Consider the following 25002-nt stretch of genomic DNA (forward strand, 5'->3'; position numbering starts at 1 on the left):
GGCGATTCCCTAACCCTGCACTGTGACGACAGACCTTATGTGAGGCTTCACACACTGGAGGCAGGGAGGGACCGCACTGGCTGTCACAAAGATGAACATCTAAAAAAAATCTCCTTACGGTGTCTTGGACTTCCTCTATGTGACACTGCTGATATGTCACTTGCCAGCCTCCTCTACATTTCCTTCCCCACTGCTCTTCATGGACATGCGCTGTTCCAGCCCCAGCTATGAGTTCCCTGAGTGGTTCCAGATAATTCAGCTTTCTACTTCTCCTCCTATGTAACAGCAGGACACAAGAAAAAAATAGCTTCTCCCAAAAGGTGACAGAGAAGGGACGTTAAATTCTTATTATTGGATTTTTTAAAATCTCCATCACCTGGCCTCATTTATGTTGTTTTATTTAACTTTATTTTTAATTAGATATTTTCTTTATTTGCATTTCAAATTTTATCCCCTGTCCTCATTTCCCCTCCAACTCCCCCCATGCCACCTCCCCTCACCCTGCTCACTAACCCACCCACTCCTGCTTCCCTGTCCTGGTGTTACCCTACAATGGTGCATTGGGCCTTCACAAGACCAAGGGCCTCTCCTCTCACTGATGTCCCACAAGGCCATCCTCTGCTACATATGTGACTGGAGTCATGGGTCCCTCCTTGTGTACTCTTTGGTTGATGGTTTAGTCCCTGGGAGTTCTGGGGGTACTGGTTGGTTCATATTGTTGTTCTTCCTATGGGGTGGCAAAACCCCTTCAACTCCTTGGGTTCTTTCTCTAGTTCCTCCACTGGGGACCCTGTACTCAGTCCATTGGATGGCTGTGAGTATCCACTTCTGTATTTGTCAGACACTGTCAGAGCCTCTCAGGAAACAGCTATATCAGGTTCCTGTCAGCAAGCACTTGTTGGCATCCACAATAGTGTCTGGGTTTGGTGATTGTATATGGGATGGATCCCCAGGTGGATGGGGAAAGTCACGGGATGGCCTTTCCTTCCGTTTCTGCTCCAAATTTTGTCTCTGTATCTCCTCCTATGGGTATTTTGATCCCCCTTCTAAGAAAGACTGAAGTATCCACACAGTGGTCTTCCTTCTTCTTGAGCTTCATGTGATCTGTGAATTTTATCTTGGATATTCCAAGATAATACCCACTTATCAGTGAGTGCATACCATGTGTGTTCTTTTGTGATTGGGTTACATCACTCAGGATGATATTTTCTAGTTCCATCCATTTGCCTACGAGTTTCATGGATTCATCATTTTTAATAGCTGAGTAGTACTCTATTGTGTAGATGTACCACATTTTCTGTATCCATTCCTCTGTTGAAGGACATCTGGGTCCTTTCCAGTTTCTGGCTATTATAAATAAGGCTGTTATGAACATAGTGGAGCATGTGTCCTTATTACACGTTGGACCATCACTTATGTTTTTAACTCTCATATGTCAACAAGGTGTGGAATCGTTTCTGCTCTGCTTTCAACAGTATGATGGCTAGAGACCCTCACTTGAAACTCCCTCAAACCACACCCGACTCTGGTGCCTCTTTCTTTTATATCCACCTGACCTCTGTGAAGTTCTCCAGTACTTCACAGTATCTACATGTTTCTTCCTTCACAGAGAAAATCCAAGTTGAGTTTTCACTTTTCCTTACACAGCATTGGCTCCCAGCACAGGCAAGGCCTCTGTTGTTTAGAAAGAATGTGGAGGACTCTGCCAGACTCTGTATTGACAACTTCTTCTAGACCATTCTGGGCGACTCTAAGCATTGAGAGTCTACTTAAACCCAACAATTAAAAGCATAATGTAACTGTATTCTCAAATTTGTTGGAAGGTAGAGTATAAGGAAATAATGCTTCCTTTGTAATGAGCTAGAGATGTACAGGCAGTCGGTAGCCGGTGATAGAACACATGGTACCCAGTGGAACAACTCTTGGCACTCACAGTGATCTGCAGAATGGGAGAGTTTGAGTCCTGAAATCAAATGTCTCAGATTTTAAAACCAGGTTTTTGCTCCTGACATGTATGAATATTTGGAGCTCATATTATGAAAATATTTTTCTTTACATTTCTGAGTATATGCTCTAATTCAAGTTATACATATTTCAGCTCTAGAGATTAGGATATTTTAAGAAGGATCTCTATCTCTCTCTGTCTCTCTCTGTCTCTCTGTCTCTCTCTGTCTCTCTCTGTCTCTGTCTCTGTCTCTCTCTGTCTCTGTCTCTCTGTCTGTCTCTGTCTCTGTCTCTCTGTGTCTGTCTCTCTGTCTCTCTGTCTCTCTGTCTCTGTCTCTGTCTCTCTCTGTCTCTGTCTCTCTCTCTCTCTCTCTCTGTGTGTGTGTGTGTGTGTGGTGGGAGGGGGAACAGAGCTCAACTTAGGAAATTTTCTTCTATTGATTGTTTTTTGATACAAAGTCTTTTCTGTGAACCTGGGCCTACTGCCTCTCCTCAACTATCTGGTCAGTAGTCTCAGGACATGTTCCCCCGCCATCTCCACCTTGTTGTCCTGGGGTTACACATGCCTGCTGTCATGCCTGGGTTTTACATGGGTATTGAAGAGCCAAACTCAAGGCAAGCCTATCCCTACTGAGACATCTCTCCAGTCCCATTTTAAAATAAGATTTCTAAGGGGCAGGGTGGAGAGCAATTTGGTGTTTAACTTCTGGGATACAGCGTAGCTACCTTCTTGCTTGAGATTTTCTAAATTCTAGCCTTTCTTTTAAATTTTCACCTACCAAGAAGCTTATCTGGAGAGCTCACAGAGGGCAGACAGCCCTTCTGCTCATGCTCCTAAGCAAGTAGACTTGCTCTGGGAAGTCAAAAGACTACTTGGCATAGAGCAGCTGAAAGGAAGGCTCAGAGCAGTGTTTCTCAGTCTGTAGGTCACAACCCCTTTGGGATGGAACGCTGTTTTCACAGCAGTCACCTCTGATCACCTGCACATCAAATACTTGCATTACTATTCATAACAGCAGCAAAATTTCACTTAGGAAGCAGCAATGAAAGTGATTTTATGACTGGGGGTCACCACAACATGAGGAACTGTATTAAAGGGTCGCAGCATTGGGAAAGGTTGAGAACCTCACCGCCTTGGAGGATTCATGGAGGAAGAAAAGCTGAGAGAGCCAGGAAAGGCTGCAGCCTAGATATGTGTCTAAGAGACCCATGTAGTGCTTTGCTTTGAACGCCTTCAGTGTGTAGGGGAGGCAAGTAGCCCATCTACAACTCACCTCTAGAGCCAGCATCTCCATGGTCATGCTAGAAAGAAGTCAAGCCTTGCATTAGCTCCCACCCCCACCCAGGGCCATGAGGTCAGAGGAGCACCCTCCCCACCCCAGCCCCACGGACACATGGAGAAGAGCAAGGGAGAGACAGTCTGTCTGAGAGACTGAGCACGTCTATGCAAAAGAGACTGAGAATTCTCTAGAGGGATTATTACATCAGACTAGGTTATAATCCAGAATAGATTAATAAATTGTTATTTTCCCATTGCTCAGGGCATAGAATCCCATGAAGCACTAAAAAAAAAAAAACAAAAAAAAACAGAGCACATGTTCACATGTACGTCAGGAGTGGTTTTAATGCTTCAAGAATGTGGCTATGTATATACATGTATATACAATGTATATTATATATATACATATATATGTGTGTGTATATATGTGTGTGTGTGTGTGTGCGTGTGTACAAGCCAGATGTCCCTTGGATATATGTGACTCAGTTTCCTTAAGTGTCAAGTGAGAATAAATACTAACTTTTGAACCCTTCATGTATTTAAGCAACAGAGATACCACATTCAAAAATCCCTTTAGAAAACAGTGTGTGTGCTGCCTTCCTGCTGTGAGAACTGTCCTTACAGGAGCAATGGCTGGAGGTGGGGGATGGGAGCACAGCCTGGGGATAGCACCTAGCAGCCATGATCTCCTTTCCACATAATAGTTGGTTTGGGCACACACCCATCTAGGCTGCAGACCTCTGTCAGAGGTGGGCCTTGATTCCTTTTTTAAACAAAATGTTATTTTATGTGTATGGATATTTTACATGCATGTATGTCCGTGCTGGATTCACACAGTACCTGCAGAGGGCAGAGAAGGGTATTGAATCCCCTGCACTGGAGTTCTAGCCCTTTGTTAGCCACAGTGTAGGTGCTAATCCTTGAATCCAAGTCCTCTGCAAGAGCAGCCAGTGCTGTTAACCACTGAGACATCTCTTTCCTTAATTTATGAAAAGTACAAAGGAGAACCTACAAAGCTCCTGACTCCAGACCTGCTTTCCATCTTCCCAAAGCCCGCCCTTGACATTTGCCCTCTCTGTGTGGATTTTGAGACCCAGAGGTACTTCTGGCCTGATGCTCATCAGTTCCTATGCCGTGCACAGATACTGGCAAACCAGGGCTGAGCCCTGCTTTAAGGAACTTGCTGGAGGCTGGGTTGGATCATGGCTCCTATTCCTCATTCAGCCCCCATGCCTTGCTAAGACTATATTATTTTCTTAGCTCAAATTGCCATTCCCAACTCATTATTTCTCTGTGACGAGAAAACAATATTGGCTCTTATGTAATAGCAACCTCAATGAATCTGGAAGCCATCATGGAATGGGTGGATTTTTTTCCCTTCTTAAAAAAAAGAGAGAGAAAAATAAATTGAGATTGTTTTCATATGGCTGAGAATATTTATGAACTCTTCCCCCCTTTTTCCTCATTGCATAATTTACCCAGTGCATTTGTGTGTCATACAAAATAAATCTTTATGGGGAGCAGAGGCAGAGAGGGGACCAGAACAATTAAAAGTCTGGGTACCCATCAAGTTCATGGGACATTAGCCATCATGGGTCAATGGACAGTGTAGCCTCTCTGAGGTTAGTTACCCTAGCCAACATCTCTAAGCAAGTCTTTCAGAGGCAAGATTTCAAACACGCACACTGAAGGAGTTTATATTGCTTTGTCATCCTCTTCCCTATCCCTTTTACCAGAGGACAAAGCTCACTATGAGTAGTTTCATGATCCGAATGCCATCAACCAAAAAAGCTCGTTTAATCTTGTAGCTTCAGGACTGAGCCAGCAGGCAGGAAGGACGAAGCTGGAAGAGAATGTCTAGGTCCTGCCTCTGCTGCCTTGTCTGTCTGGATCTGTTTCAGCATATGGGTGTGGCGTGTCTGTTTCCCTCAGACCACGCCTTTCTACATGGCTTGTCACCAAGGAGGGAGCCAGGGAGCATAAGTGACTTAGTTATGACTATGCATTAAACATACAAGGGAGTAAACATACAAGTAAACATACATGGTGGCACATGCAATCTTAGTACTAGGGAGGTGGAAACAAGAGAATTCAAAGTTTAAGGCTAACTTTGACCAGTTATTGAGGTCAGTTATATGAATTATATAAGGCCAGCCTATGCTTCATAATAAAATCTCCCAAACAACTTAAAATAAAAATGAGGGAATGAGGGAAAGAAAGCTTGACTTTGGAGCTGTGCCTTCAGAACTGAGGCTACTCAGTATCGCCCATTCTCTGAATACACAGATTGGAGAAAAGGATTTGCACAGAAGGACATCTGCTGAGCTGGGTCACAAGAAAACAGTGCTAACCGTTGGCCAGTCTGGTACAGCCCAGACCCATGTTTTGGGAACTCCCCTTCTACTACCTGAGTTGAGTGAGACTACAAGGAGCCACGTGTGATCCAGAGATCCAGGTTATCATGTCTGACTTGAGGAAACTGTCATTCAATAGTTAAGAAGCTAACCTCTAGCCTCAGAGAGAGACCAGGGCCAGAGGCACAGAGGGGATTTATGGTGCTTAAAACTAATGCAATAAGCATAACTAAGGCAGTGAAAAAAGATCATACCTGAGCCTTGCGGAAAGCTCTTCAGTTAAAGGATCTTGAAGCCATAACCTTAATAGCGAGTCTATTCTAGGGAAAATCCTAATCTAGAGTAGCTGCAGTTCACATGGCTTCTTTGCTGCTTCTCATCTTGTGTCTCTACCATGATGAACATCAACTCCAACCTCAATGCTCCTGACTGGGAATATAGAGCTACAGGCTAAGTAACTGACCAACAGTGAGAATGCTCAGAATGTATATGCCGTGTGTCGTGTTGCGGTAATGATGCAAAGACACAATTAGACTTGTTACTAAACATTAGCCCTTCCATTTCTAGAGCTTGTTTGACAGACAGTTGAAATCTATCCAGACCTAGTCTTCCAAGGTCTCCATCATTGCCTCAAGCCTTTTTATCCGATATCTTTGGTCTTCAAGGTCTCCAAAGAGGCATTTGAAGTCAGAACTTGAAATGCCTTCTTTCCCTTTGCATATCCCTTCATATCCCTTGGACAATACAAACTGATCAAATTTTAACACGTATACGCTGTGTAATGGTCATTTTTCTAAGTGGCAACTTGCATTTGCCTGGGAAGAGAGTTTCAACTAAGGATTTACTTAGATCAGGTTGACCAGGAATTATACTGATTACTGATATGAAAAGATCTAGTCTATTGTGGGTGGCACCATTCCCTAGGCAGAGTGTATATTTGTTTCTCTCTGTGACTGTGGGTGTGATATGACCAGTTGTCTCAAACTTTTCTTGCCTCTGTGACCTCCCTACAAAGATGATCAGCAGTTCCTCACCTCTATTGCCTTCTATCAGAATGTTTTAGCAGGACAACAGAAATGAACCTAAAATATTCTGTTTCTTTTTTTCTGTTCCCACTGTGATTGGTTTTTTGCCCCACTCTATCGCTGAAAGGACTAAAGGGATCTGAGCAAGCAAACAAAACCAGCATGAAATACAATCGCTTTAGGGAGAGAATCATAATAAGTATTGTCCAGCACCCACCCCCTGATTTAGCTCTTGAATAGTCTGCTAATCCCATCACAGTCTAGACAATCACTGAAGGGAATTCAAGCATTTTTCCCAGCCCTTCTCACTCTGTTCTCCCAAACTGGAAACACAAAGCAGATGATGAAGAGGAGTTCAAATGCCACACCAGGGAGAAGGAAGTATTGACAAAGCCTCTAGCAGGTTTCCAAACATTCCAGGAAGTGTTCAGCTGCATTGTCTCAGACTGGGGTCCCTCCATTGTCTCAAACAAAAGGTCTTCTATGCAAAGACAAAAGTAGGTTATGTGGGAGTGGCTAATTAATGGAAGACACATCTGGGAAATCATGAGAAGGATAACAGGCCTCACAGCTTCTCCGGATGCCAATGTCCCTCTTGTATTTGCTGCCATGTGGAGCAGCTGGGACTCCCATGAGGTCAGGAGCATATTGTAAACCAGAGTTTTTTTTTTTTTTTTGGGGGGGGGGTGAGGAGCAGGGCTGATGTCACAGGTACAGTGATTAACGACCAAGCAGCCATCTATTGTGCAACTACCCTGTATATTCAGGTGTAAAGTTTCCATGTCACCCCTCTGTGACTAAGAGGTTCTATGCTCCTGTGAGTCTAAATGAATTATTTGCTTGAACCAGGACAAGATTATAAAGGTCTTCTGCCGCCTCTTCTTCCTTTAGGTGTTGTTTATTTCAGTTGCATCTGTGGCAGGTCTCTATGCAAGTGGACTTGATGGCACATTTCTAGTGGCCTTTCCTGTCTGGTGCACTGACCTGACCATTTGGGGAAGGTTTGTGTTGTCTGCTCTAGATAAATCTCCAGTGTGCCTCTCAGATACTTACTGTACATATCCATCCCCCTAAACATGCTCTCATTCTTATGCCCTGTCTCCTGAAGGCCTGGTCCCTTCCTCTTCTCCAGCTGGTTAGTCAAAGTTAATGATACCACAACATCTGGGCTCTATCTTAGGACTACTTCTGTGTCATGATAATTGTGTAACTAGCTCTTTCTATAAAATCAATGTGTGTGTGTCTATTGCCACTCACTAACAAAATACAAACAGGTCAAATAAGAAAATAGAAGTTGCCTCATGCCCTACAGGCTGGAGATAATCATGGCGAACATTTTGACATGTGCCCTACCTGCTGAAGTTCTTCATTTATTAGAAGGCACATCATGATCAAAGTAAAAGGAATTTAAATGCAATCAAATTAAAGGAATAGCAGGTGTTTACTACTTGCCTAGTTTATCAGATTTATTTCTTGTGTGTGTGTGTGTGTGTGTGTGTGTGTTGTGTGTGTGTGTGTGTGTGTTGTGTGTGTGTGTGTGTGTATGTCTGAGCAAAAGGCTACAGAGGCCAAAAGAGGAAGTTAGATTCCCTCAAGCTAGAGTTACATGTGGCCATGAGTTGCCTGACATGGGTTTTGGGAAACAGATTCCAGTTGTTGGTATAGCAGCAACTTCCCTGAGCCATCTCTCCAGGTGCAGGGTTTGTGCCCTTGTATAAAATCATGCTAATAACCACCAGGAGTCCAATTGTGTGTGTTGAAATGGCAGAGCAGTGACGAGAAGTGACTCTGCATACTTAGTCTTCTTCGAAGTCTCCATGACTGTTTCTGGTAAGAAGAAAGCTGACCCTTCTTTTGCTCTTCCATGCCAGCTCTTGAGAGAGGCTTGACAAAGGCGCTGAGGAAGCTGGATGACTACCTGAACACCCCTCTGCCAGAGGAGATTGACACCAATACCCGTGGGGATGAGAAGGGGTCCCAGCGCAAGTTCCTGGATGGGGATGAGCTGACCCTGGCCGACTGCAATCTGCTGCCCAAGCTGCATGTGGTCAAGGTAAGAAAGGTCTGTTTATGGGTACTGGCTTCATCTTAGGCCCAGCCAAAGGGGTGGATGAATCCAGGAAAATAAGTAAAATCAAGAATTTGGGCTCTAAAATCAGATCTATCAGGGATCCAAGGTCAGCCCTCACTTATTGCTTGGTGAACAGCCTCTCTTGAGATTGAATTTTCTCAATTTTTAAAAGAAGTATATGTCTGGGTGTCATACACACACATACATACACACACACAGACAGACATATACATATGTCTCTATACATGTATGTATGTATGTGTATATATACATGTATAGAGACATATGTATATGTTTACATATATGTCTTTACTTGTATATGTACATGTATATATCTCTGTATATGTATGTATATATACTACGTGTATGCCTTGTGCCCATGTCAGACAGAAGAGGATATCAGATACTCTGGAACTGGAATTACAGATGGTTGCAAGCCGCCATATGAGTGCTGAGAATTGAAACTGGGTCTCTGGAAGAGCAGCCAATGCTTTTAGCCACTGGGTCGTCTTTCCAGTCCTCGAGATTTCATTTTCATCTATAAAATAGTCATATATTATTTGTTTCTAGGGTTGTTGTGAGACTAAGCGTTATATGAAATTGCTCATTACACTATAGGGGTTGGATGTATAGTAAGTATAATGCCACTGCATTATAAACACATGTAAACACATCTAAAGTGTGTATGTGTGTGTGTGTGTAGAGGCTAGACATCAATAGTGGCTATCTTCCTCAATCTCTCTCCACCTTGTTCTTCTAAGACAAAGTTTCTTACTGAACTCAGAGCTCACCAATCTGGTTAGACTAGCTGGCCAGTGAACTCCAGGGACCCTCCTGTCTCTGTCTCCCAGCACTGGGAGTGCGCATCACCACACTTGTTTTCGTGTATGGATTACATTAGAGATCTACACTCAGGTTCCCATGCTTGCAAAGCAAGTACTTTACTGATTCGGGCATCTCCTCGATTCTCTGTGACCCCCTTCCTTTTTGACACCAACTGTCTAGAGCATCATACAGTAGGGTCTTACAACCAAACACTTCCCTGCTTTTACCACGTCTATGTCTTACCATCTCATTTTGACATTGTCTCTGTGAGAACAATAGCCTTTTCCAAACATTGTAACCCTTTAATAAACATTAATTTATGGGCAATCTGACCAGCTACTATGTGTCTTTTAGGATCCTCCTGTTTTTTTTTCCTCTTCACTGAGCAGGCTAGCCCATTGCTCAGCAGCAGGATACATCTATTACTTTCAGATTTAGTGCTGAGCTAGACACATAGCCGTTCCTCCAATCGGAGCACACACCACTTTGAGGTAAGGTCACTTAGCTGAACATCTATGCATATGTGTCCAACTATCCTGTGTTAGAGCTAATACTGGGGAGGGAATCATGTGCTTCTAGGGCAGGCCAATGCAATACTTTACAATGAAGATATTTTGGGCTCAGGGCCAAGCTAAAGATCTCTCGTAGGTCCAGCCAAGTATGCCACTTTGAAGTTATTAATTACTGCAGGCCCCACCCACCAAATTGTGCTTTCTTCTCCTTTCCCTGAGGAATAAGCAGAACCATTAGGGATGCATGATGCCTGCTCAGTCACACAGTGCCATAGTGATATAACAGAAAGATCAGAAGACCCACGTTCTAATTTGCCACCAACTAGCTGGGAAGACGAGCACGAGTCATTTGATCTTTTAGGATTTCATTATTCTTGTGCATAAAAGAAGAGGTGTGGAACATCCCCCCCCTGCTTTCTTTTCCTTCTTTCTCTCCTTTCTACTCCAACGTGTATGGGCAACTCACTTACGCATCCTTTGTCAAAGTAGGCAAACACATGATACTCACAGGGTCTATCTCATTCTCTGAATGCCTTGGCTCCTTCTAGTTCTAAATGACTAAGTTAACCCCCTGTCCTTGGAGGCAATTCAGCAGGTTTCTAGCCCTGGGACACTGGGATCAGACAGAGGATGGCCTAAGAGGAACAAAGACTGAGCCTGGACTCCTGTCTCCTTGGATTTCTGCTGATCCACCTTATCAGATTCGGCGACCTGGCAAACCTCTGCAGTGCAGAGAGCATGAAAGGGAGCCAAAGCAGTTTGGCCTCAGATTCTAACTGCTTTCATATGAAACAGACAATTCAGAGCAGAAACATGGATGCTCCTCTGAGTCTCAGAGTTCTGTGCGCCCTCCATCTTGCTTGCCTTGCCTCATGTCTATCCTCACTCCAGGATACTGAGTGGCTACGGTTCACACTCACTGAGAGCCTGGTCCATGGATGGTCTTTTCCTGGCTCAGTATAGTGGCCAATCCCTCTGTGAGGGAACTTGGAAGAAAGATCCACATTTAAATGTAAATATAGATTCTTTACTCCCATAATTCTTTATTTGCTGTTTTCAAGCAAATAAAGATAACCCAGAACACATATTCTAGTTTGCTTTTCTGTTGCTCTGATAAAAAAAAAAAAATGACCAGGAGCAGCCTGGAGCTTTCACATCACAGCCCATCATGGAGGGAACTCACGGCAGGAACCTAAAGGTAGGAACTCAATCAGAGACCAAGGAGGAATGCTACTTACTGGCTTGCTCCCCTCGGCTTGTTCATTACCTTTATTATACAGTCCAGACCTCCTTGCCTAGGAATAGTACCAACCACAATGGGCTGGGCTCTCTTATATCAATTAACAAGCTAGACAATAATCCCACAGACATATCCACAAGGCAACTTGACACAGTTCCTTCTCCCAGATGACTCTAGTTAGTAAAATTGACAAAAACTAACCAGTACAGTTCTTACTTAACACTAAGCTGGAAACTCAGCCCCACAAAAACCAAATAAGCAAATGAGTAAACAAGAAAATGAAACCCCACATTAAAACACTAGCATTAACAAAATATGAGTTTGTCAGTGTAAATATCAGCCCCGCCGCTATTTCTTTGAGATCAGTTGACTCAAGGCCGAATTATTATTGTTCTCAAATTTGAGGTCCTCTAGCCTCTGTCTCTTGAGTACTTGGATTAGACGTTCATGCCATCAAGTTGAGCTTTGAACGCCATCTCTTGGTGGATTTGCTTACTTCACTGTGTACTATTTTTATTCCACCTGGGTAATTCCAGCTAGCTCCTTGGGTCAGATCATCCTAGCTGCCTAAATTTATTCCGAGCCAAGACAATCCCTTCTTGAAGGCTTCTGGTCAAACTGGAAGGCCCTCCTATTGCAGTGACTAGAGGGAGCTCTTAGGACAACTAGTGGTTTGTGTTGACCCAAGCCAGTCACATTCATAGAGGACAGAACATTATGGGTGGCTTCTTTGGTGTTCATCACCAGAAGAGAATAATCTCATATCAAGAAGTTCTGAATCCTGACCACTGGGAAGAACAGGTGCCTCTGTAGGTTCCCATGTTCTAAGGTAGCTACTTTCCAAGGAAACATTCTGGAATTCGAGATTTGTTAACCTGTAGCCCTGCAGGTGTGGGTCCAGCAGAGATGAAACCTGGGCTGCTGAGGTGAGATGGATAGTTGGCTGTGTGGGGAGCCAATCTGTAGCTGAGTCCCTGTTTGTGTCCTGCTCTTTCTGGGCTGGCACAATGTAGTTGTATGTGTGCGGGCAAAATAAGAGACATGCTTTGATGGCTGCTATAGAGATAAACTATGGACTAACTGGAAGGGGGATATGCCTCATGCCCTGACATCCAGCCTTGCTGCTGGGTAATAGTAATTTTTCTTCAGAGCCAGACAGACTTTCCTGGTGAGGCATAAGTAGGGTGTTCACCACTCCAACTTCGCAAAACAAACACAAACACAAACAAACAGCAAACTGGGGACAGATGTGGAGCTGAGCATACATTTTGAGTCATTTACTAGCAATGGAGAGATTCTTTGGAGGAGAGGGGGGGATCACAAATTGTTTCCTACACAGGAACATGCAGTCATCCATAAAACCTGAGACTAGAGACTAGAGTAGTTGAGGTTCATTTGCCCTTTCTCAAAGGGAAGAGGTAGATGGTAATGAAACAATTTTGAGGATACCTCAATGAATATTAGAGGGAGAATGAGCATAAGAACAGAGAACCCCTGTAATATGATAATTTTTTGAGTTTGCACTAATATTGGACACCTAGTGAACCCACACCCTGGGCAGGTGTGTGTAGGGGCCAGTTTCCCTTTGAGACACAGACAATGATATTTTAAGGTGCTATAGAAGGCAATTCTCTTCTATATGAATTGGCACAGATAAGCAGGACAAAGTCAGAGAAACTTTGAAACTGAGGCAGTTTCTTGGGTCTCTCTAGATATTGGAGCACAGGGATATATCATTCTATGAGTGTGGACAGTAGGAAGTCACAGGTTAATAGCTGGCAGTTGGGGCCCAGGATCTGAGTTGCAGTAGCTTTTCATCATTTGCACAGGGCTGTGTGGAAAGGAGAGTGAGAGGAGAGCAGAAGCTATAACTAATGCTCCTAATTACTCAATGGGTAGGCATTTCATGACAGTCCCTATAACCCTCAGTGGTTCCTAACCTTCCTAATGCTATGGCCCATTAATACAGTTCCTCATGTTGTGGTGGCCCCCAGCCTTAAAATTATTTTCATTGATACTTCATAACTGTAATTTTGATACAGAGAGAGAGAGGAGAGGGAGAGAGAGAGAGAGAGAGAGAGAGAGAGAGAGAGAGAGAGAGGAAGAGGAGAGAGAAAGGTGGAGGGAAGGTTTCATCATATATATATGTATATATATATGTATGTATATATATATATATATAATGCATACATATATACATATATTATATATGTATGTATATATACATATATATATAATGCACCTTTTCTAATATTGGGATAACTGAAGATACCAAAACTTAAATTCAACTTTTTACCAAACATTATTATTGAATGTCTGTGCCTCACCTTTCTCATCTGTACAATAGGAACAGAATCCTTGCATGATTCTTTGGAGATTCAGGTAGCTTTGCACCCAGGCTCCTGGGCCAGTGTTGTCAGCTGCCATAATCTACATAGTCATTAATATTAGGGAAGGGTCTAGAAAGGCAAAGGCTATGGTCCCTCCCCGTCCTACTGTTGCTCAGGAGTTGGGGAGGAAAAAGGATGTGGTCATCATACTTGTGAGTCAAGACAGAATGTGTCCTGTTGTACCAGAAGCTCAGAACTGGAATGAGAGACTGGAGGGAAGTTGTACTCTAATGAGCTTTTCATGCAGAAGGCCATCATTGTCTTCTTGGCATAATTTCCTGTGGACTCCACATCATTCATACGGGAAGGAAGGAGAAATTCTTGCGTGGTTGAGCTGGGGGTCCCTGAGCAGGAGACTATCAGACTTCATGGTTTGGTGCCCCCTGCCACCCTAAGAGAAAATAGAGAAACTTAGAAGCAGAACTCTGGGAGAGATACTGCTTTCTGCTACCGCTACATGACCCCTGAGAGCTACAAGCAAGACTAACTAATGGGCAGGTCCCAGGGAACAGTGAATAAAGGGTCCTTTGTTAAAAAATATATGAAGAATTTACTGATATTGACACAGCCTTAAAGTAAGACCTCTTGTTTGCAAGACCCTGGGAGCACTTATAGGTCATGTGTCCAGAAAGTTGTTCTGACTACACAGACTTCATTCAAAAAAAACCATCCCACCAGCCTTCATGAAGCAAATACATGAAAATGTGTACAGGCAAGGTCGCCATGAACCATATTAGACTATGGCTATTGAATGTTTACTGTGTACCAGGATCTCCTCTCCACTAAGCATTTTTATCAGAAGCCACTAACCCATTCTGCACAGCAATGCCTATGATCACCTCCAGGTGATCAGAGGTGTCAGTAATATGTCCTTGGTCAAAGCCATTAGATGGAGTCAAGATGACAAGTCCAGTTATCTGGGACCCTGAGCCTGAGCTCTAACCAGTGATGCTGCTATTTCTATGGACACAAACTTCACTTTTGCAAAGGTCCTGGTCTATAGTTCCGTGAGTGTGGCAACTCAGGAAAAGATGAGACACAACTATTGGCCTATTCCCACACTAGAACTAGATCCTAGATATATATTCTAATACCTAACTCTCTTTTCTGTGCCTCCCTCCATGTACATAAATAAGGATGCTTACTTAAAGCAAAGCAGAATAGGGACCAAAAAAGAAGAAAATTTGAATGAACCAAGCAAGGTATCATGTATCTGTAATCATTGTACTTGGGAAATGGAAACAGGAGGGTTGGGAATTCAAGGCCACCCTCAGCTACATAGGAAGTTTGAGGTTAGCTTGGGCTTTGTGAACGTAGATACTATATGGATAATATGTTTGTGGTTGTCATAAATACTTCTCGAAGTATTTTCTACTGTATACCAATCATGTCTATCTCAGTAGTTTACCTTATCAATGGTGGTTTTCTTCACAGCTTAACTTTTGCATTTTCATATATTCTGCATGTGAAATATGCATGCATTCAGTGTGTTCATATGCATGTTTGCATGCCTGTGACCATGTGTGGGCATGGGTGCATATACACATGCATGTGTATGCATGTGGAAGGCCTGAAGTTGATAAGGAATCATTCTCAATTTCTCTTCCATTTTATTCATTAAGTCAGGCTCTCTCAATCAAACCCAGAGCTTGCTGATATGGCTAGTCTTTCTAGCCAGCTTCTCTCAGCCCTGCTGTATGTAAATGTACCTGATGTACATAGTCACCATGAAATCATGGCCTCAACACCTCCTAATGATTTGTTTCCTACCTTCATGCCACCTCTCTCTTGTCATCTTTGCTTAGATTGTGGCTAAGAAGTACCGAAACTATGACATCCCAGCTGAGATGACAGGCTTGTGGCGGTACCTCAAGAATGCCTATGCACGGGACGAGTTCACCAACACCTGTGCAGCTGACAGTGAGATCGAGTTGGCCTACGCAGATGTCGCCAGGCGCCTCAGCCGATCCTGAGCTAGGTTGTCTGGCCAAATTTATGCTGCAGAAGAGTTCTACTTCTCCCAATGGCTTTCAGCTCTACAGACTTCTCCCACATTGCCTTGGGGAAACATGAAAAAAAAATTAGGCCACATCTTACTGGCACCCCTGAACTCAACTCCAGCCTTCTACCTTCTAAGATCAGTGCCATCCTTCTGCCTTGCCCTGCAGGAACCTGGCAAGCAGAGAGGACACGGTAGCAGATTTTTTTTTCCACCTGCTGGTCTGATCTAGGGTCAGTGTATCTGGGATCCGTTTGCAGAGCTCCCATGGGATTGTCACTGTTCCCTTCTGCCAATATCACAATGCTTTCTCGGATGCTCTAACAGCTTGAAATGCCAGCGTCTCCCTCCCCTCCTTCCTCAGCAACTGCAGGGTGATGGGCAAATGTCATTACATGATTGTTAGGGAGAGATCTATGCCTTGATTGGGGAGACCGTGGTCATGGGGACTCAGCTGGGTGTGGCTCTGGATATCTAGCAAAACAGTTCCAGATGCTCACTCTTTCTGACAGTGGGCCAGATGGAGACACCCCCAACACAATACACCCCAGTTTCCTGGTGCAATATGATTACGTCCTGGCCAGTACTGACCCAAGTTTTCCTCCTGTCTCCATTTTGCCACAAAGGCAGTTTGACCTAGAACTCTAAACTGAGGTGGCCCAGATAGGGAGGGACTTCTGGGAAGCAATGTTGATGCCAAAAGGCCCACCAGGGTCTACAGCCACAGGGATCACTGGCTGAAGAGTAATCATCCACTGGAGATCACATGAGTGTGTGTGTGTGTGTGTCTGTGTGTGTGTGTGTGTGTGTGTGTGTGTGTGTGACTGTGTTCTTCAATGGGTGGCTTTGAGTTGGAGGAAGAGATGGAAGTGGAGGGATGGGAGGAGATAAAGTTCTATTTGAGTTTGATGTAGCCTAGAAAACTTTTAGAGCAGTCTTCTCTCTCATTATCTAGTAGAGCAGACTCCAACATCAGCCAAAAATGCCTTCCAGGCCCTCCCTAGTCCCTTGCAGATGTGGGTTGCCACCTGGCTATGCTCAGGCCCCCAGTTTCTTCAGCCCCAGCCTCTAAGGAAAGAGAAAGTCTATTAAGGAATGGAGCTATCTGGGCTACCTTAGGAAGAAAGTCCATGGGTCTTTCTGACTGGGAAGCCACAACTTGAATTTGGAAAATATGTACTGCCTTGGGTTCATTTTCCCGCCATCAGATTCATATATCAGACTTTCAAGAAAGAGAAATCTTTTTTTTTTTTTTAATTTTTTATGAACTACCATTTTTCTCTTTAGTAATTCTCCTTGGGTTTTACCTACAACTCCCACAGGGTGTGACCATGGGAACCTTGGCAGATTAGAAACTATGACAAATTAGTCAATCATTAGCTCTTCCTCTACCAGGGAGCTAGTGAGTGCCTATAAGAAATCCAACCCCAGGGCCTCAACTTCAACAATCCTGCTTCTGTGTCACTGACAGTGGAGGCCCCTGAGAGCCGGAAAGGCTCTGGACTTGGCTCATTGCTTTGGAGGGTGGAGCAGCACGGGTCCTTTCCATAGAAATATCAACATGGTCTAACCCAAGCAGTCATTGAGCCCTCCTGCCTCTAGGGATCTCCAAAGTAAGAGTGACCATTGATCCAAGGAGGGAGGACGCGGGAGGTCTCCCTAGCCCACTGGGGAAGAGGACCCTGCCTAGGGCATTTTATAAACCTGAAAGGGCTTTGAAGAGGCAAAATGAGTCGATTCATTTCCATCTCTACAGGAACCTTTCCACAGGCTCTCCATAGGCTACCCCTGGGGATGTTTAAACGTTAGCACTGCTGAGTGAACAGCCCTTTTTTTTTTTTCAGGGAAGAGCCCAGAATTGGCCTCTTGAGGAAGGAGAACTTCCGGAACCATCCGGAAAGCTGTTTAATTAAAAGAAAACCACACTGTTCTAGGGATCCTTCCTAGAATTTACAAGCAGGCAGGGTGAACCCAGGCAGCTCACGCCTCTATTTTCCACAGGTGGGCTGATGTTAAAGATATGAAGACTAGCATACATACCGAGGGGCTTCAGAGGGAGGGGAAGAAAACTCCTCATGTGATGTTCTGAGCCCAGCAATTGGCAAGTCTTTAAAAACATACTTCCTAAGCCAAGTCAATATTGTTTATAGATGGTCCTCCTATGGTTGAGTTAGTTTCACAATATTTAGGCAATGCTGGATGCTATAGGATCAATCAGAACCCTTTAAAGAGAGGCGAGATTGTAGAAGGGAGACTTTCCTAAGTACTTAAATGCAGAAGTAACATTAATATTATCGGATAACTGGCCAATGTCTCAGTACATAATTATCATGGTATATAAAAAACAGCAAGAAAGTCAATGATAATTACCCACCCTACCCCTCCAAAGAGATTTTTCTCTGGAGACTCTAGCTTCTTTGGACCTTGGTATGTATATGGTTTACCATCTGCAGTCACCCTGCATTGAGGTTCCGAGTCTCAGCTCAGACCATGTGGAAGGTTTTGTAGTCTGTACTTTACCTGCAGAAACTCTGGATAAGAGCTATTCTGGTAAATGCCAGGTCCCCCAGGAAGCATTTGGATGAAAAGGAAGCTATCTTGACAGAGTTTCCATTCCTCTCTCACCTGGATTGTCACGTGACAATCTTGTATGTAAGAAACATGAGTGTTTCTACCTGTTTTAAATTGCTCACTTCTTAGGTTGATCCAGAGAGAAGACATTCATTAAGATGGTAGTAACTATCCACAGTTAAATAGAAAGTGAATTGTTTGCTTGTTTCAGAATATAATTTCATATTCTCCAATTTACTGGTAAGTTCAGGATCACAGTCATGTGTCTATCTCACCTTTTAAACGAGGTGTGTCTAGGTAGCCTCCTGGAACCAAATGAATCTGTTGCAAAGTAGGAAAGGCCAGTCAGTTTATTTAGCCAGTCGATCCCAAACTAGTTTCAGCTTCCTGATTGGTGGCAATGTCCTTACTGGTCCCCTCTGGTGTTGATGGGAACAGGCAGGATCTTTTCTTTTTTTCTTCTTCAAAAACAAGCTTCTCCAAAAGCGAGGTCTGGGCAGAACCTTCTGGTACCTTCTGGTTCTTGTGAGGTGAAGCAACAATAGTGATGACATTGTGTGTGTCTGGAGGCATGGACATTCTGCAGACAGACAGTCCTTAGCAGGTTAGTACCATTAGGGAATGAAGCATGCCTGGCACAGAGAGACAGTGACTGGCCCATGTAAATGGTATTATGAGGAAAACTGAGGCAGAAGCTGTGTGTCCATCTAATAAAAGTTCGCCATCGCTAAAAGAGTTTGCATCTACAATCAAATCCTCGTAGAAGCAGTAGGTGTTTGTTTGGTAGATACTTCTGGGGTTTCCCTCCATTCCTCCATGGTCTAGGAGTCAGCTCAGCTGCAAGATGAAGCAGGATACTAATATGACCTTGCTTGGAAACATGAAACACTAACTCGTGGTCAAAACTAAGTTCACTGATTCTCAAGGATTATCTTTTGAGATCTACATGTTTATATTATCCATATTCATATATATTATACCTATATATGACATTACAAGAAACCTTTAGAAAAGTTGAAGGAAAGAAGTGTGCCTGTGAGGCCCCAGACTCTGGTGTTGGGAGAACATTTGTGATCTTGTCATTGGCTTTGGGGCCCTTGTACAGACAGGCCAGTGACTTTGTATCCACTGCTCTTTATCATTCAAACTAACAGCTTGTGCCTGAGTTGTAAGTGTATTTTATTTTCTGTTACCAATATTTCTCTTCCAGCCTAGTTTCAAGCTATGTTCATCTCATTATTATGAATGAGATACTCATTATTATGAATGACTATAAATCAAACTGCACAATCTTATTTAATGTTGTTTCAGGAAATAGATCTATTCGCCACTATCACCACATGCACCAGCAAACATAAACAAAACATTGCTCCAATATAAGGTTTGACTTAAACCGTACTGTCTATAAAATCAATCTGGTGTTTGGCAAAAACAGTTTTGAAGACATGGTGTTTTTGTATATAGCTAGAGATGTCTCAACATCAACTATGAATATATTTATAGAAGATATAAGGCTAGGATCTAGCTTGGTTGTAGAGTGTGTGCTTAACGTGCATGAAGCTCTGGGTCAGATCTCCAGCCCTGCATAAACCACGCATGGTAGCAAACACTGGTATTCCCAGCACAAGGGAGCTGAAGGCAAGACGATCAAGGTCAGCTGCAAAGCAAACTGGAGGCCAATCTGAGCTACATGAGACCCTGCCTCAAAACAAGTAAAAGCAAGTAAAATAGTCAGCTGATACTTGAATTTCTCCTGCCCCTCCCCCACAGTCACCTAGTTTTTTCCATTTTATAAGCTGAGGAGTTAACCGATTAGCAGTTATGATTCATTGTATGTAGAGACACTCCAAATGATGGTAACTCACATTTTTTCTTTGAGACATTTGACTGTGGTGAGAACATATCTTGCTTTCAAGCCTTACTAAATACACCATGCCTTTGAATACATACCAAGTCGAGTGTTTTCTTCTTATCCTTGAGCCAGCTGTAAATGCATTTCCTGGTCTTGATTGGTATTGACTGATTGAAATAAAGTTGGTTTATTTTCAAATATTACAAAAGAGATCACTGCGCTTCTTTGGGAAAGTGTTTTACTGTTTTAGATGAAAATATAAAAAATAAACTCTCTCTTTTTCAAATAAACCTTATTTAGTTTCACACAAAATAGGACCATTTTTTAAAATAAAAATAAAAACAAATACAAAGGTAGGACTGAAGTGTGGTTCTGTGTTAGAATCATACAAGTTGTCATAGATTTGATCCTTAGAATAAAAAGAAAGAAAACATAGCAAGAAAGAGAGAGAAAGAGAGAGAGAGAGAGAGAGAGAGAGAGAGAGAGAGAGTTGGGCAGTGAAGTCACACGCCTTTAGTCTTAGCACTTGGGAGGCAGAGGCAGGTGGATTTCTGAGTTCGAGGCCAGCCTGGTCTACAGAGTGAGTTCCAGGACAGCCAGGGTTACACAGAGAAACCCTGTCTTGAAAAAACAAAAAAGAAAGAAAGAAAGAAAGAAAGAAAGAAAGAAAGAAAGAAAGAAAGAAAGAAAGGAAGGAAGGAAGGAAGGAAGGAAGGAAGGGAGAGAAGAGGGGAGAGAAGAAAATGGATGGAACAAAGAAAGGAAAAGAGGAAGGGGAAGGAAAAGGAAAGAAGGGAAAGGGAATAGAAAGAGAGAAGCAGGAAGAGAGAAGCAGGAAGTCAAAAAGCTCATGATGTAGTTGTCCTAATTCCTGTTTGTTTGTTTGTAATTAGGAAGGGTATAAGCTCATTGATTGTGCATGGATAAAGCAAACCATTGTAACCTGATAGCCATACTTCCCATTTCCTCTCTCACACTCAGAGGTAAACCAGGAATCTATCCATCTATCAGCTATCAATCTACCTGTGCTCTAAACCCTCTCCTGTCACAATCCTATCACATCCCCAGCCTTGAGGGTGCAGTCTTAGCGACCCATCACCAACTCAGAGCTGAGGTTCCCAGGATCTCTGAAAGCCAACACAATCTCCAGTGAGGCCACCTATGAACTATGATTGTGGCCATCTTGTAAAGTCTCTGTGCAGTAAGAACAGCCTCCAAGAATCTTAGAAGTTACTGAATAGCCACTGAGGAAAGGCAGTCTGGGTCTTAGGGCAGGGGCATCAGGTGCTACTGATGGCTATGTGACCACTCCCATTGTGTTTTGGCAGGGCTCTAATTGTGTCAGGCGATAGTCTCTCCTCATTCTCCTACCTTACATCATATGAGTCTATTAAAAAAATCTCATTCTTAGTAGCCAGGAAATCAGCAATACCCTGTACTTGACCTGCCAGTTGGCTTCAGAGTTGGGGGAAAGTGGGAAGGGAGCTCTGCCCAAGAAGTTCTGGAGAAAATGTCCTTTATCTTAAGAAAAATAATTCTTTTTTTAAATCACTGCTCCAGATGCTCTCTCTCTCTCTCTCTCTCTCTCTCTCTCTCTCTCTCTCTCTCTCTCTCTCTCTCTCTCTCTCTCTCTCTCTCTCTCTCTCATCTCTCTCTCTCCTCTCTCTCTCTCATCTCTCTCTCTCTGTCTCTCTGTCTCTTTCTCTCTCTCTCTGTCTCTCTGTCTCTCTCCCTCTCTCTTTCTGTGTGTGTGTGTGTCCCAGATGTGCTGTTGCTCTAAACAACTAGCCCCAGCACAGAGGCAACACAAAGCAATATGAAACACTCAGTAAGAAAGATAAAAATGTCAGAAGACCTGGAATCCAAACCCTGTCTTAACTCTGGACATCCTATACTGTAACTCATCCCAGTTTTCTCCAGAGTGTTTTGATTGTTTGGTGCTTACCCCTCCCTTTCCCATGACCCAAAGTATCCTATAGTGGCCACCTTCATAGTTTCTAGACAATTGGCATCCCATGCTTCATTGCTCAAATGCAGAACTGTAAACTAGAGAGTGCATGCTGGATCAAGGGAGACTCTATCTCTTCTTATCTAAATCACGAAGAAACTAAGAAGCATAGGAACATGCTGTGGTTTGAGTTTGGAATACATGCCAATGGCTCATATGATTTGGATGGTTGTGGAGCTTCACTAGGAGAAGCAGATCACTGTGGTCAGGCATTGAGGCTCATAGACCAGGCTCACATCCTCTCTGCTTCCTGACAGCAGATGCAATGTGACCAACAGCCTCAGACTTATGGATGCCATGCCTTACCCACAATGATGGGCTAAATCCCTTCTTAAACTGTAAGCCAAAACACACTCCTCTTCTCTTAATTTGCTTCTTGCCAGGTATTTGGTCCCAGCAGTAAGTTTAGTGGCTGCTACAATGTGAAATGGCTGTGCACAGTATTGAGGAGGTTTGAGTCCCATTGCAGAGAGTCTCCAAGAAGTGATTTTGGAGATGAAAGCAGCTCATACTCAAAAACTGCTGACTTCTATGTCTCTTCAACTTTTATTTTGATTAGCATGCATGGCATATTCTCATGTGTGTGAAAGAGGACATTATGTACCCTACCCCATTATTATCTACTTTTTTTGTTTATTTTTGAGATAGAGTCTATCACTAAGCACGGAGGTAGGCTAAGAGCCAAAATTTCCCAGAGATCCTCCTGTCTCCATGATATACACTTCTGAGGTTACCAATGTGCGTATATATACACCTGCTTGTTATGTGGTTGCTTGGATCTGAACCCAGGTCTTCAAGCTTGTGTGGCAAAGTGCTCCAATCTATTGGAGATTGGTTCTAATGCTTTGATTCAGCCTTGAATCTGCATGACAAAATGCTGAAGGCCCTTGTCCCCAATTGGTTTTTGATTGATCAATAAAGATGCAGGTGGCTAGTGATTGGGCAAAGCTCACGGGGAGGGAACCTTAAATTTGCTCAGGTTAAGACTCACGGAAGAGAAAAGGAAGATTGTCGGGGAAGAAGAATGGGACAAAGGAGCTGCAGGAGAGAAAGTCAACCAGCCATGTGAGAATTCAGGTGAGTGGCCACTAGCCGCTTCTCAGATTGGGCCTAGGGTAGCAGAGGAAGGTTTAGGAGTGCCCAGCCTTTTAAAATTAACTGACATGTGTGTGTGTTCCATTCACAGATCCAAAGAGTTCCTGGGTGGGTGGCTGGAAGTGCAAGATCCTCCAGGAGCACAAAGGGGTGGAGCCAAAACTCATTGCTACACTTAACCACTGGATCATCCCTGCAGCCTCTGACTGTTTTAGGTCTAGAAGCTAGGCTTCCCACACATAGAATAGAGTGGGTTTTTTTTTTTTTTTAATTAGGGAAAAGCATAGTGTCAGATCAAGGAGACAGGTAGCTAAGGATGAAGACAAGAACATAATTCTATTCAAGGGGTAGTTACTAAATTATTCTGAGATCTGGAGCAGAGACTGTTTTGTACTCTCCTTTTTCTGAAGAAGTTACAAACTCCTGTGTCTGGAGATTATGCAGTCTCTGATGAAGAACACTTATTGACAACTAGGACTTATTTAAAATGGAATGGCAGTGCATACTTGTGTCTCCTCTGATCCACCTACTTGTAATGAACTCTGCATCATCAGGCAATGAACATGACCCCAGGCTCCACCATCAAGCTCATCAGGCTGCTACTACTTAAAGGAGAGAAGAGTCAAAGTTTGAAACCTTTGAAGATAAAGATACGAGTGAAGGGGCAGAAGAGTTGGCTCTCGAAGAGGATTTGAGTTCAGTTCCCAGTATACAGGTTGGGCAGCTCATAGCCACCTATGTTCCAGTTGCAGTGATCTTAGAACATCCTCTGGCTAATTCTAACACCTTCATTCATATTATATTACTCCTTGCCCCCACATATATATCTGGAAAAAAGTAAATATTTAAGTAGAAAGAAAAAACAAATGTAGGTGAAAATAAGAAACTACTCCATTTACCCCTATTTACCCCCATTTAACATGATTATCTCAATGCCACACATTTTCTTAGCTCCCAACTTATATATGCTTCAGATCTGGACCACCTAAGATGTTTAATATACATACAGAATAAAACCAAATAGTATTCCACCTTGAGTGCAAAGCTTGATTTCCCACCATTTGTCATCTACCTGGAATGGAGTCTCCATGTGTTAGTCAGTCCTTGACACCCTTTCCGCAATTAAACCCTAATCTTGAAAGCAAAGAGTGGTCTCTAATTTTCGTCCTTAAAAATAAATGTTATAGAGACACATCAGTAAGCTAAACTGTTTGCCATCTCCACGTCTCTCCATGGGAATCATATTAGAAGTGGCATAAGTAAATAAGCATGTATACTCTAAGAGTCCTGATACATGTTGCTAAAATTGCCTCTAGAATGTTCCGTCATGCTTCCTCCTCAGCAGAACTATGAGAATGCTTCTTCCCTCACATCACTGCCAGAAAGGGTTTTCATTGTTTTTCAGTTCTATTCCATTTGGCCTGTGAAGTACACTTCATGGGTACGTCTTTGTTTGTCTGTATATTGAGGAGCTTTCCAAAGTACATTGATTCCCTTGTATTCATCGTTAAGGTTCCCACTCTTAAAGTAAGGGTGCATTTTCCTTCCACACAGTCCAGCTGTCATAGCTCTTGAAGCCACATTCTGGGATGAGCTAGCATGGGCTACTTTTCCTGGCAGCTGCTATTCTTCTTCAAACTTCCAGGGACGTTTTGAAAAACACTGTTGTGTAGATTTTATTCTGTTATTAAAACAAGAGAAAACATACAAAACAAATAACAACAACAAAAGTACCCAAAACTTACTTTAGACCACACCCAGGCCACCCTAAATCATGTCCATGTGTTTTCCCACCAGCATTCAGGGTATAGGGGGGCCAAGGGGTCTTTTCTGACTT

General features: G+C 43.2%; 1 protein-coding gene across 2 annotated transcripts in view; it reads left to right on the plus strand.

Moving 5' to 3' along the window:
* Positions 1 to 20268, plus strand: part of Clic5 (chloride intracellular channel 5) — a 158361-nt gene extending 138093 nt beyond the window's left edge. For both annotated transcript variants that reach the window (XM_031347109.1, XM_031347110.1), the window contains exons 5-6: positions 8474 to 8655; positions 15446 to 20268. In XM_031347109.1, the coding sequence (XP_031202969.1) occupies positions 8474 to 8655; positions 15446 to 15613 (350 nt within the window). In that variant the 3' untranslated portion in view covers positions 15614 to 20268. The remainder of the gene's footprint in view (positions 1 to 8473; positions 8656 to 15445) is intronic.
* Positions 20269 to 25002: the final 4734 nt, after the last annotated feature.

Source organism: Mastomys coucha, unplaced genomic scaffold, assembly GCF_008632895.1.
Source record: "Mastomys coucha isolate ucsf_1 unplaced genomic scaffold, UCSF_Mcou_1 pScaffold3, whole genome shotgun sequence".
In the NCBI taxonomy this organism is placed as follows: domain Eukaryota; kingdom Metazoa; phylum Chordata; class Mammalia; order Rodentia; family Muridae; genus Mastomys; species Mastomys coucha.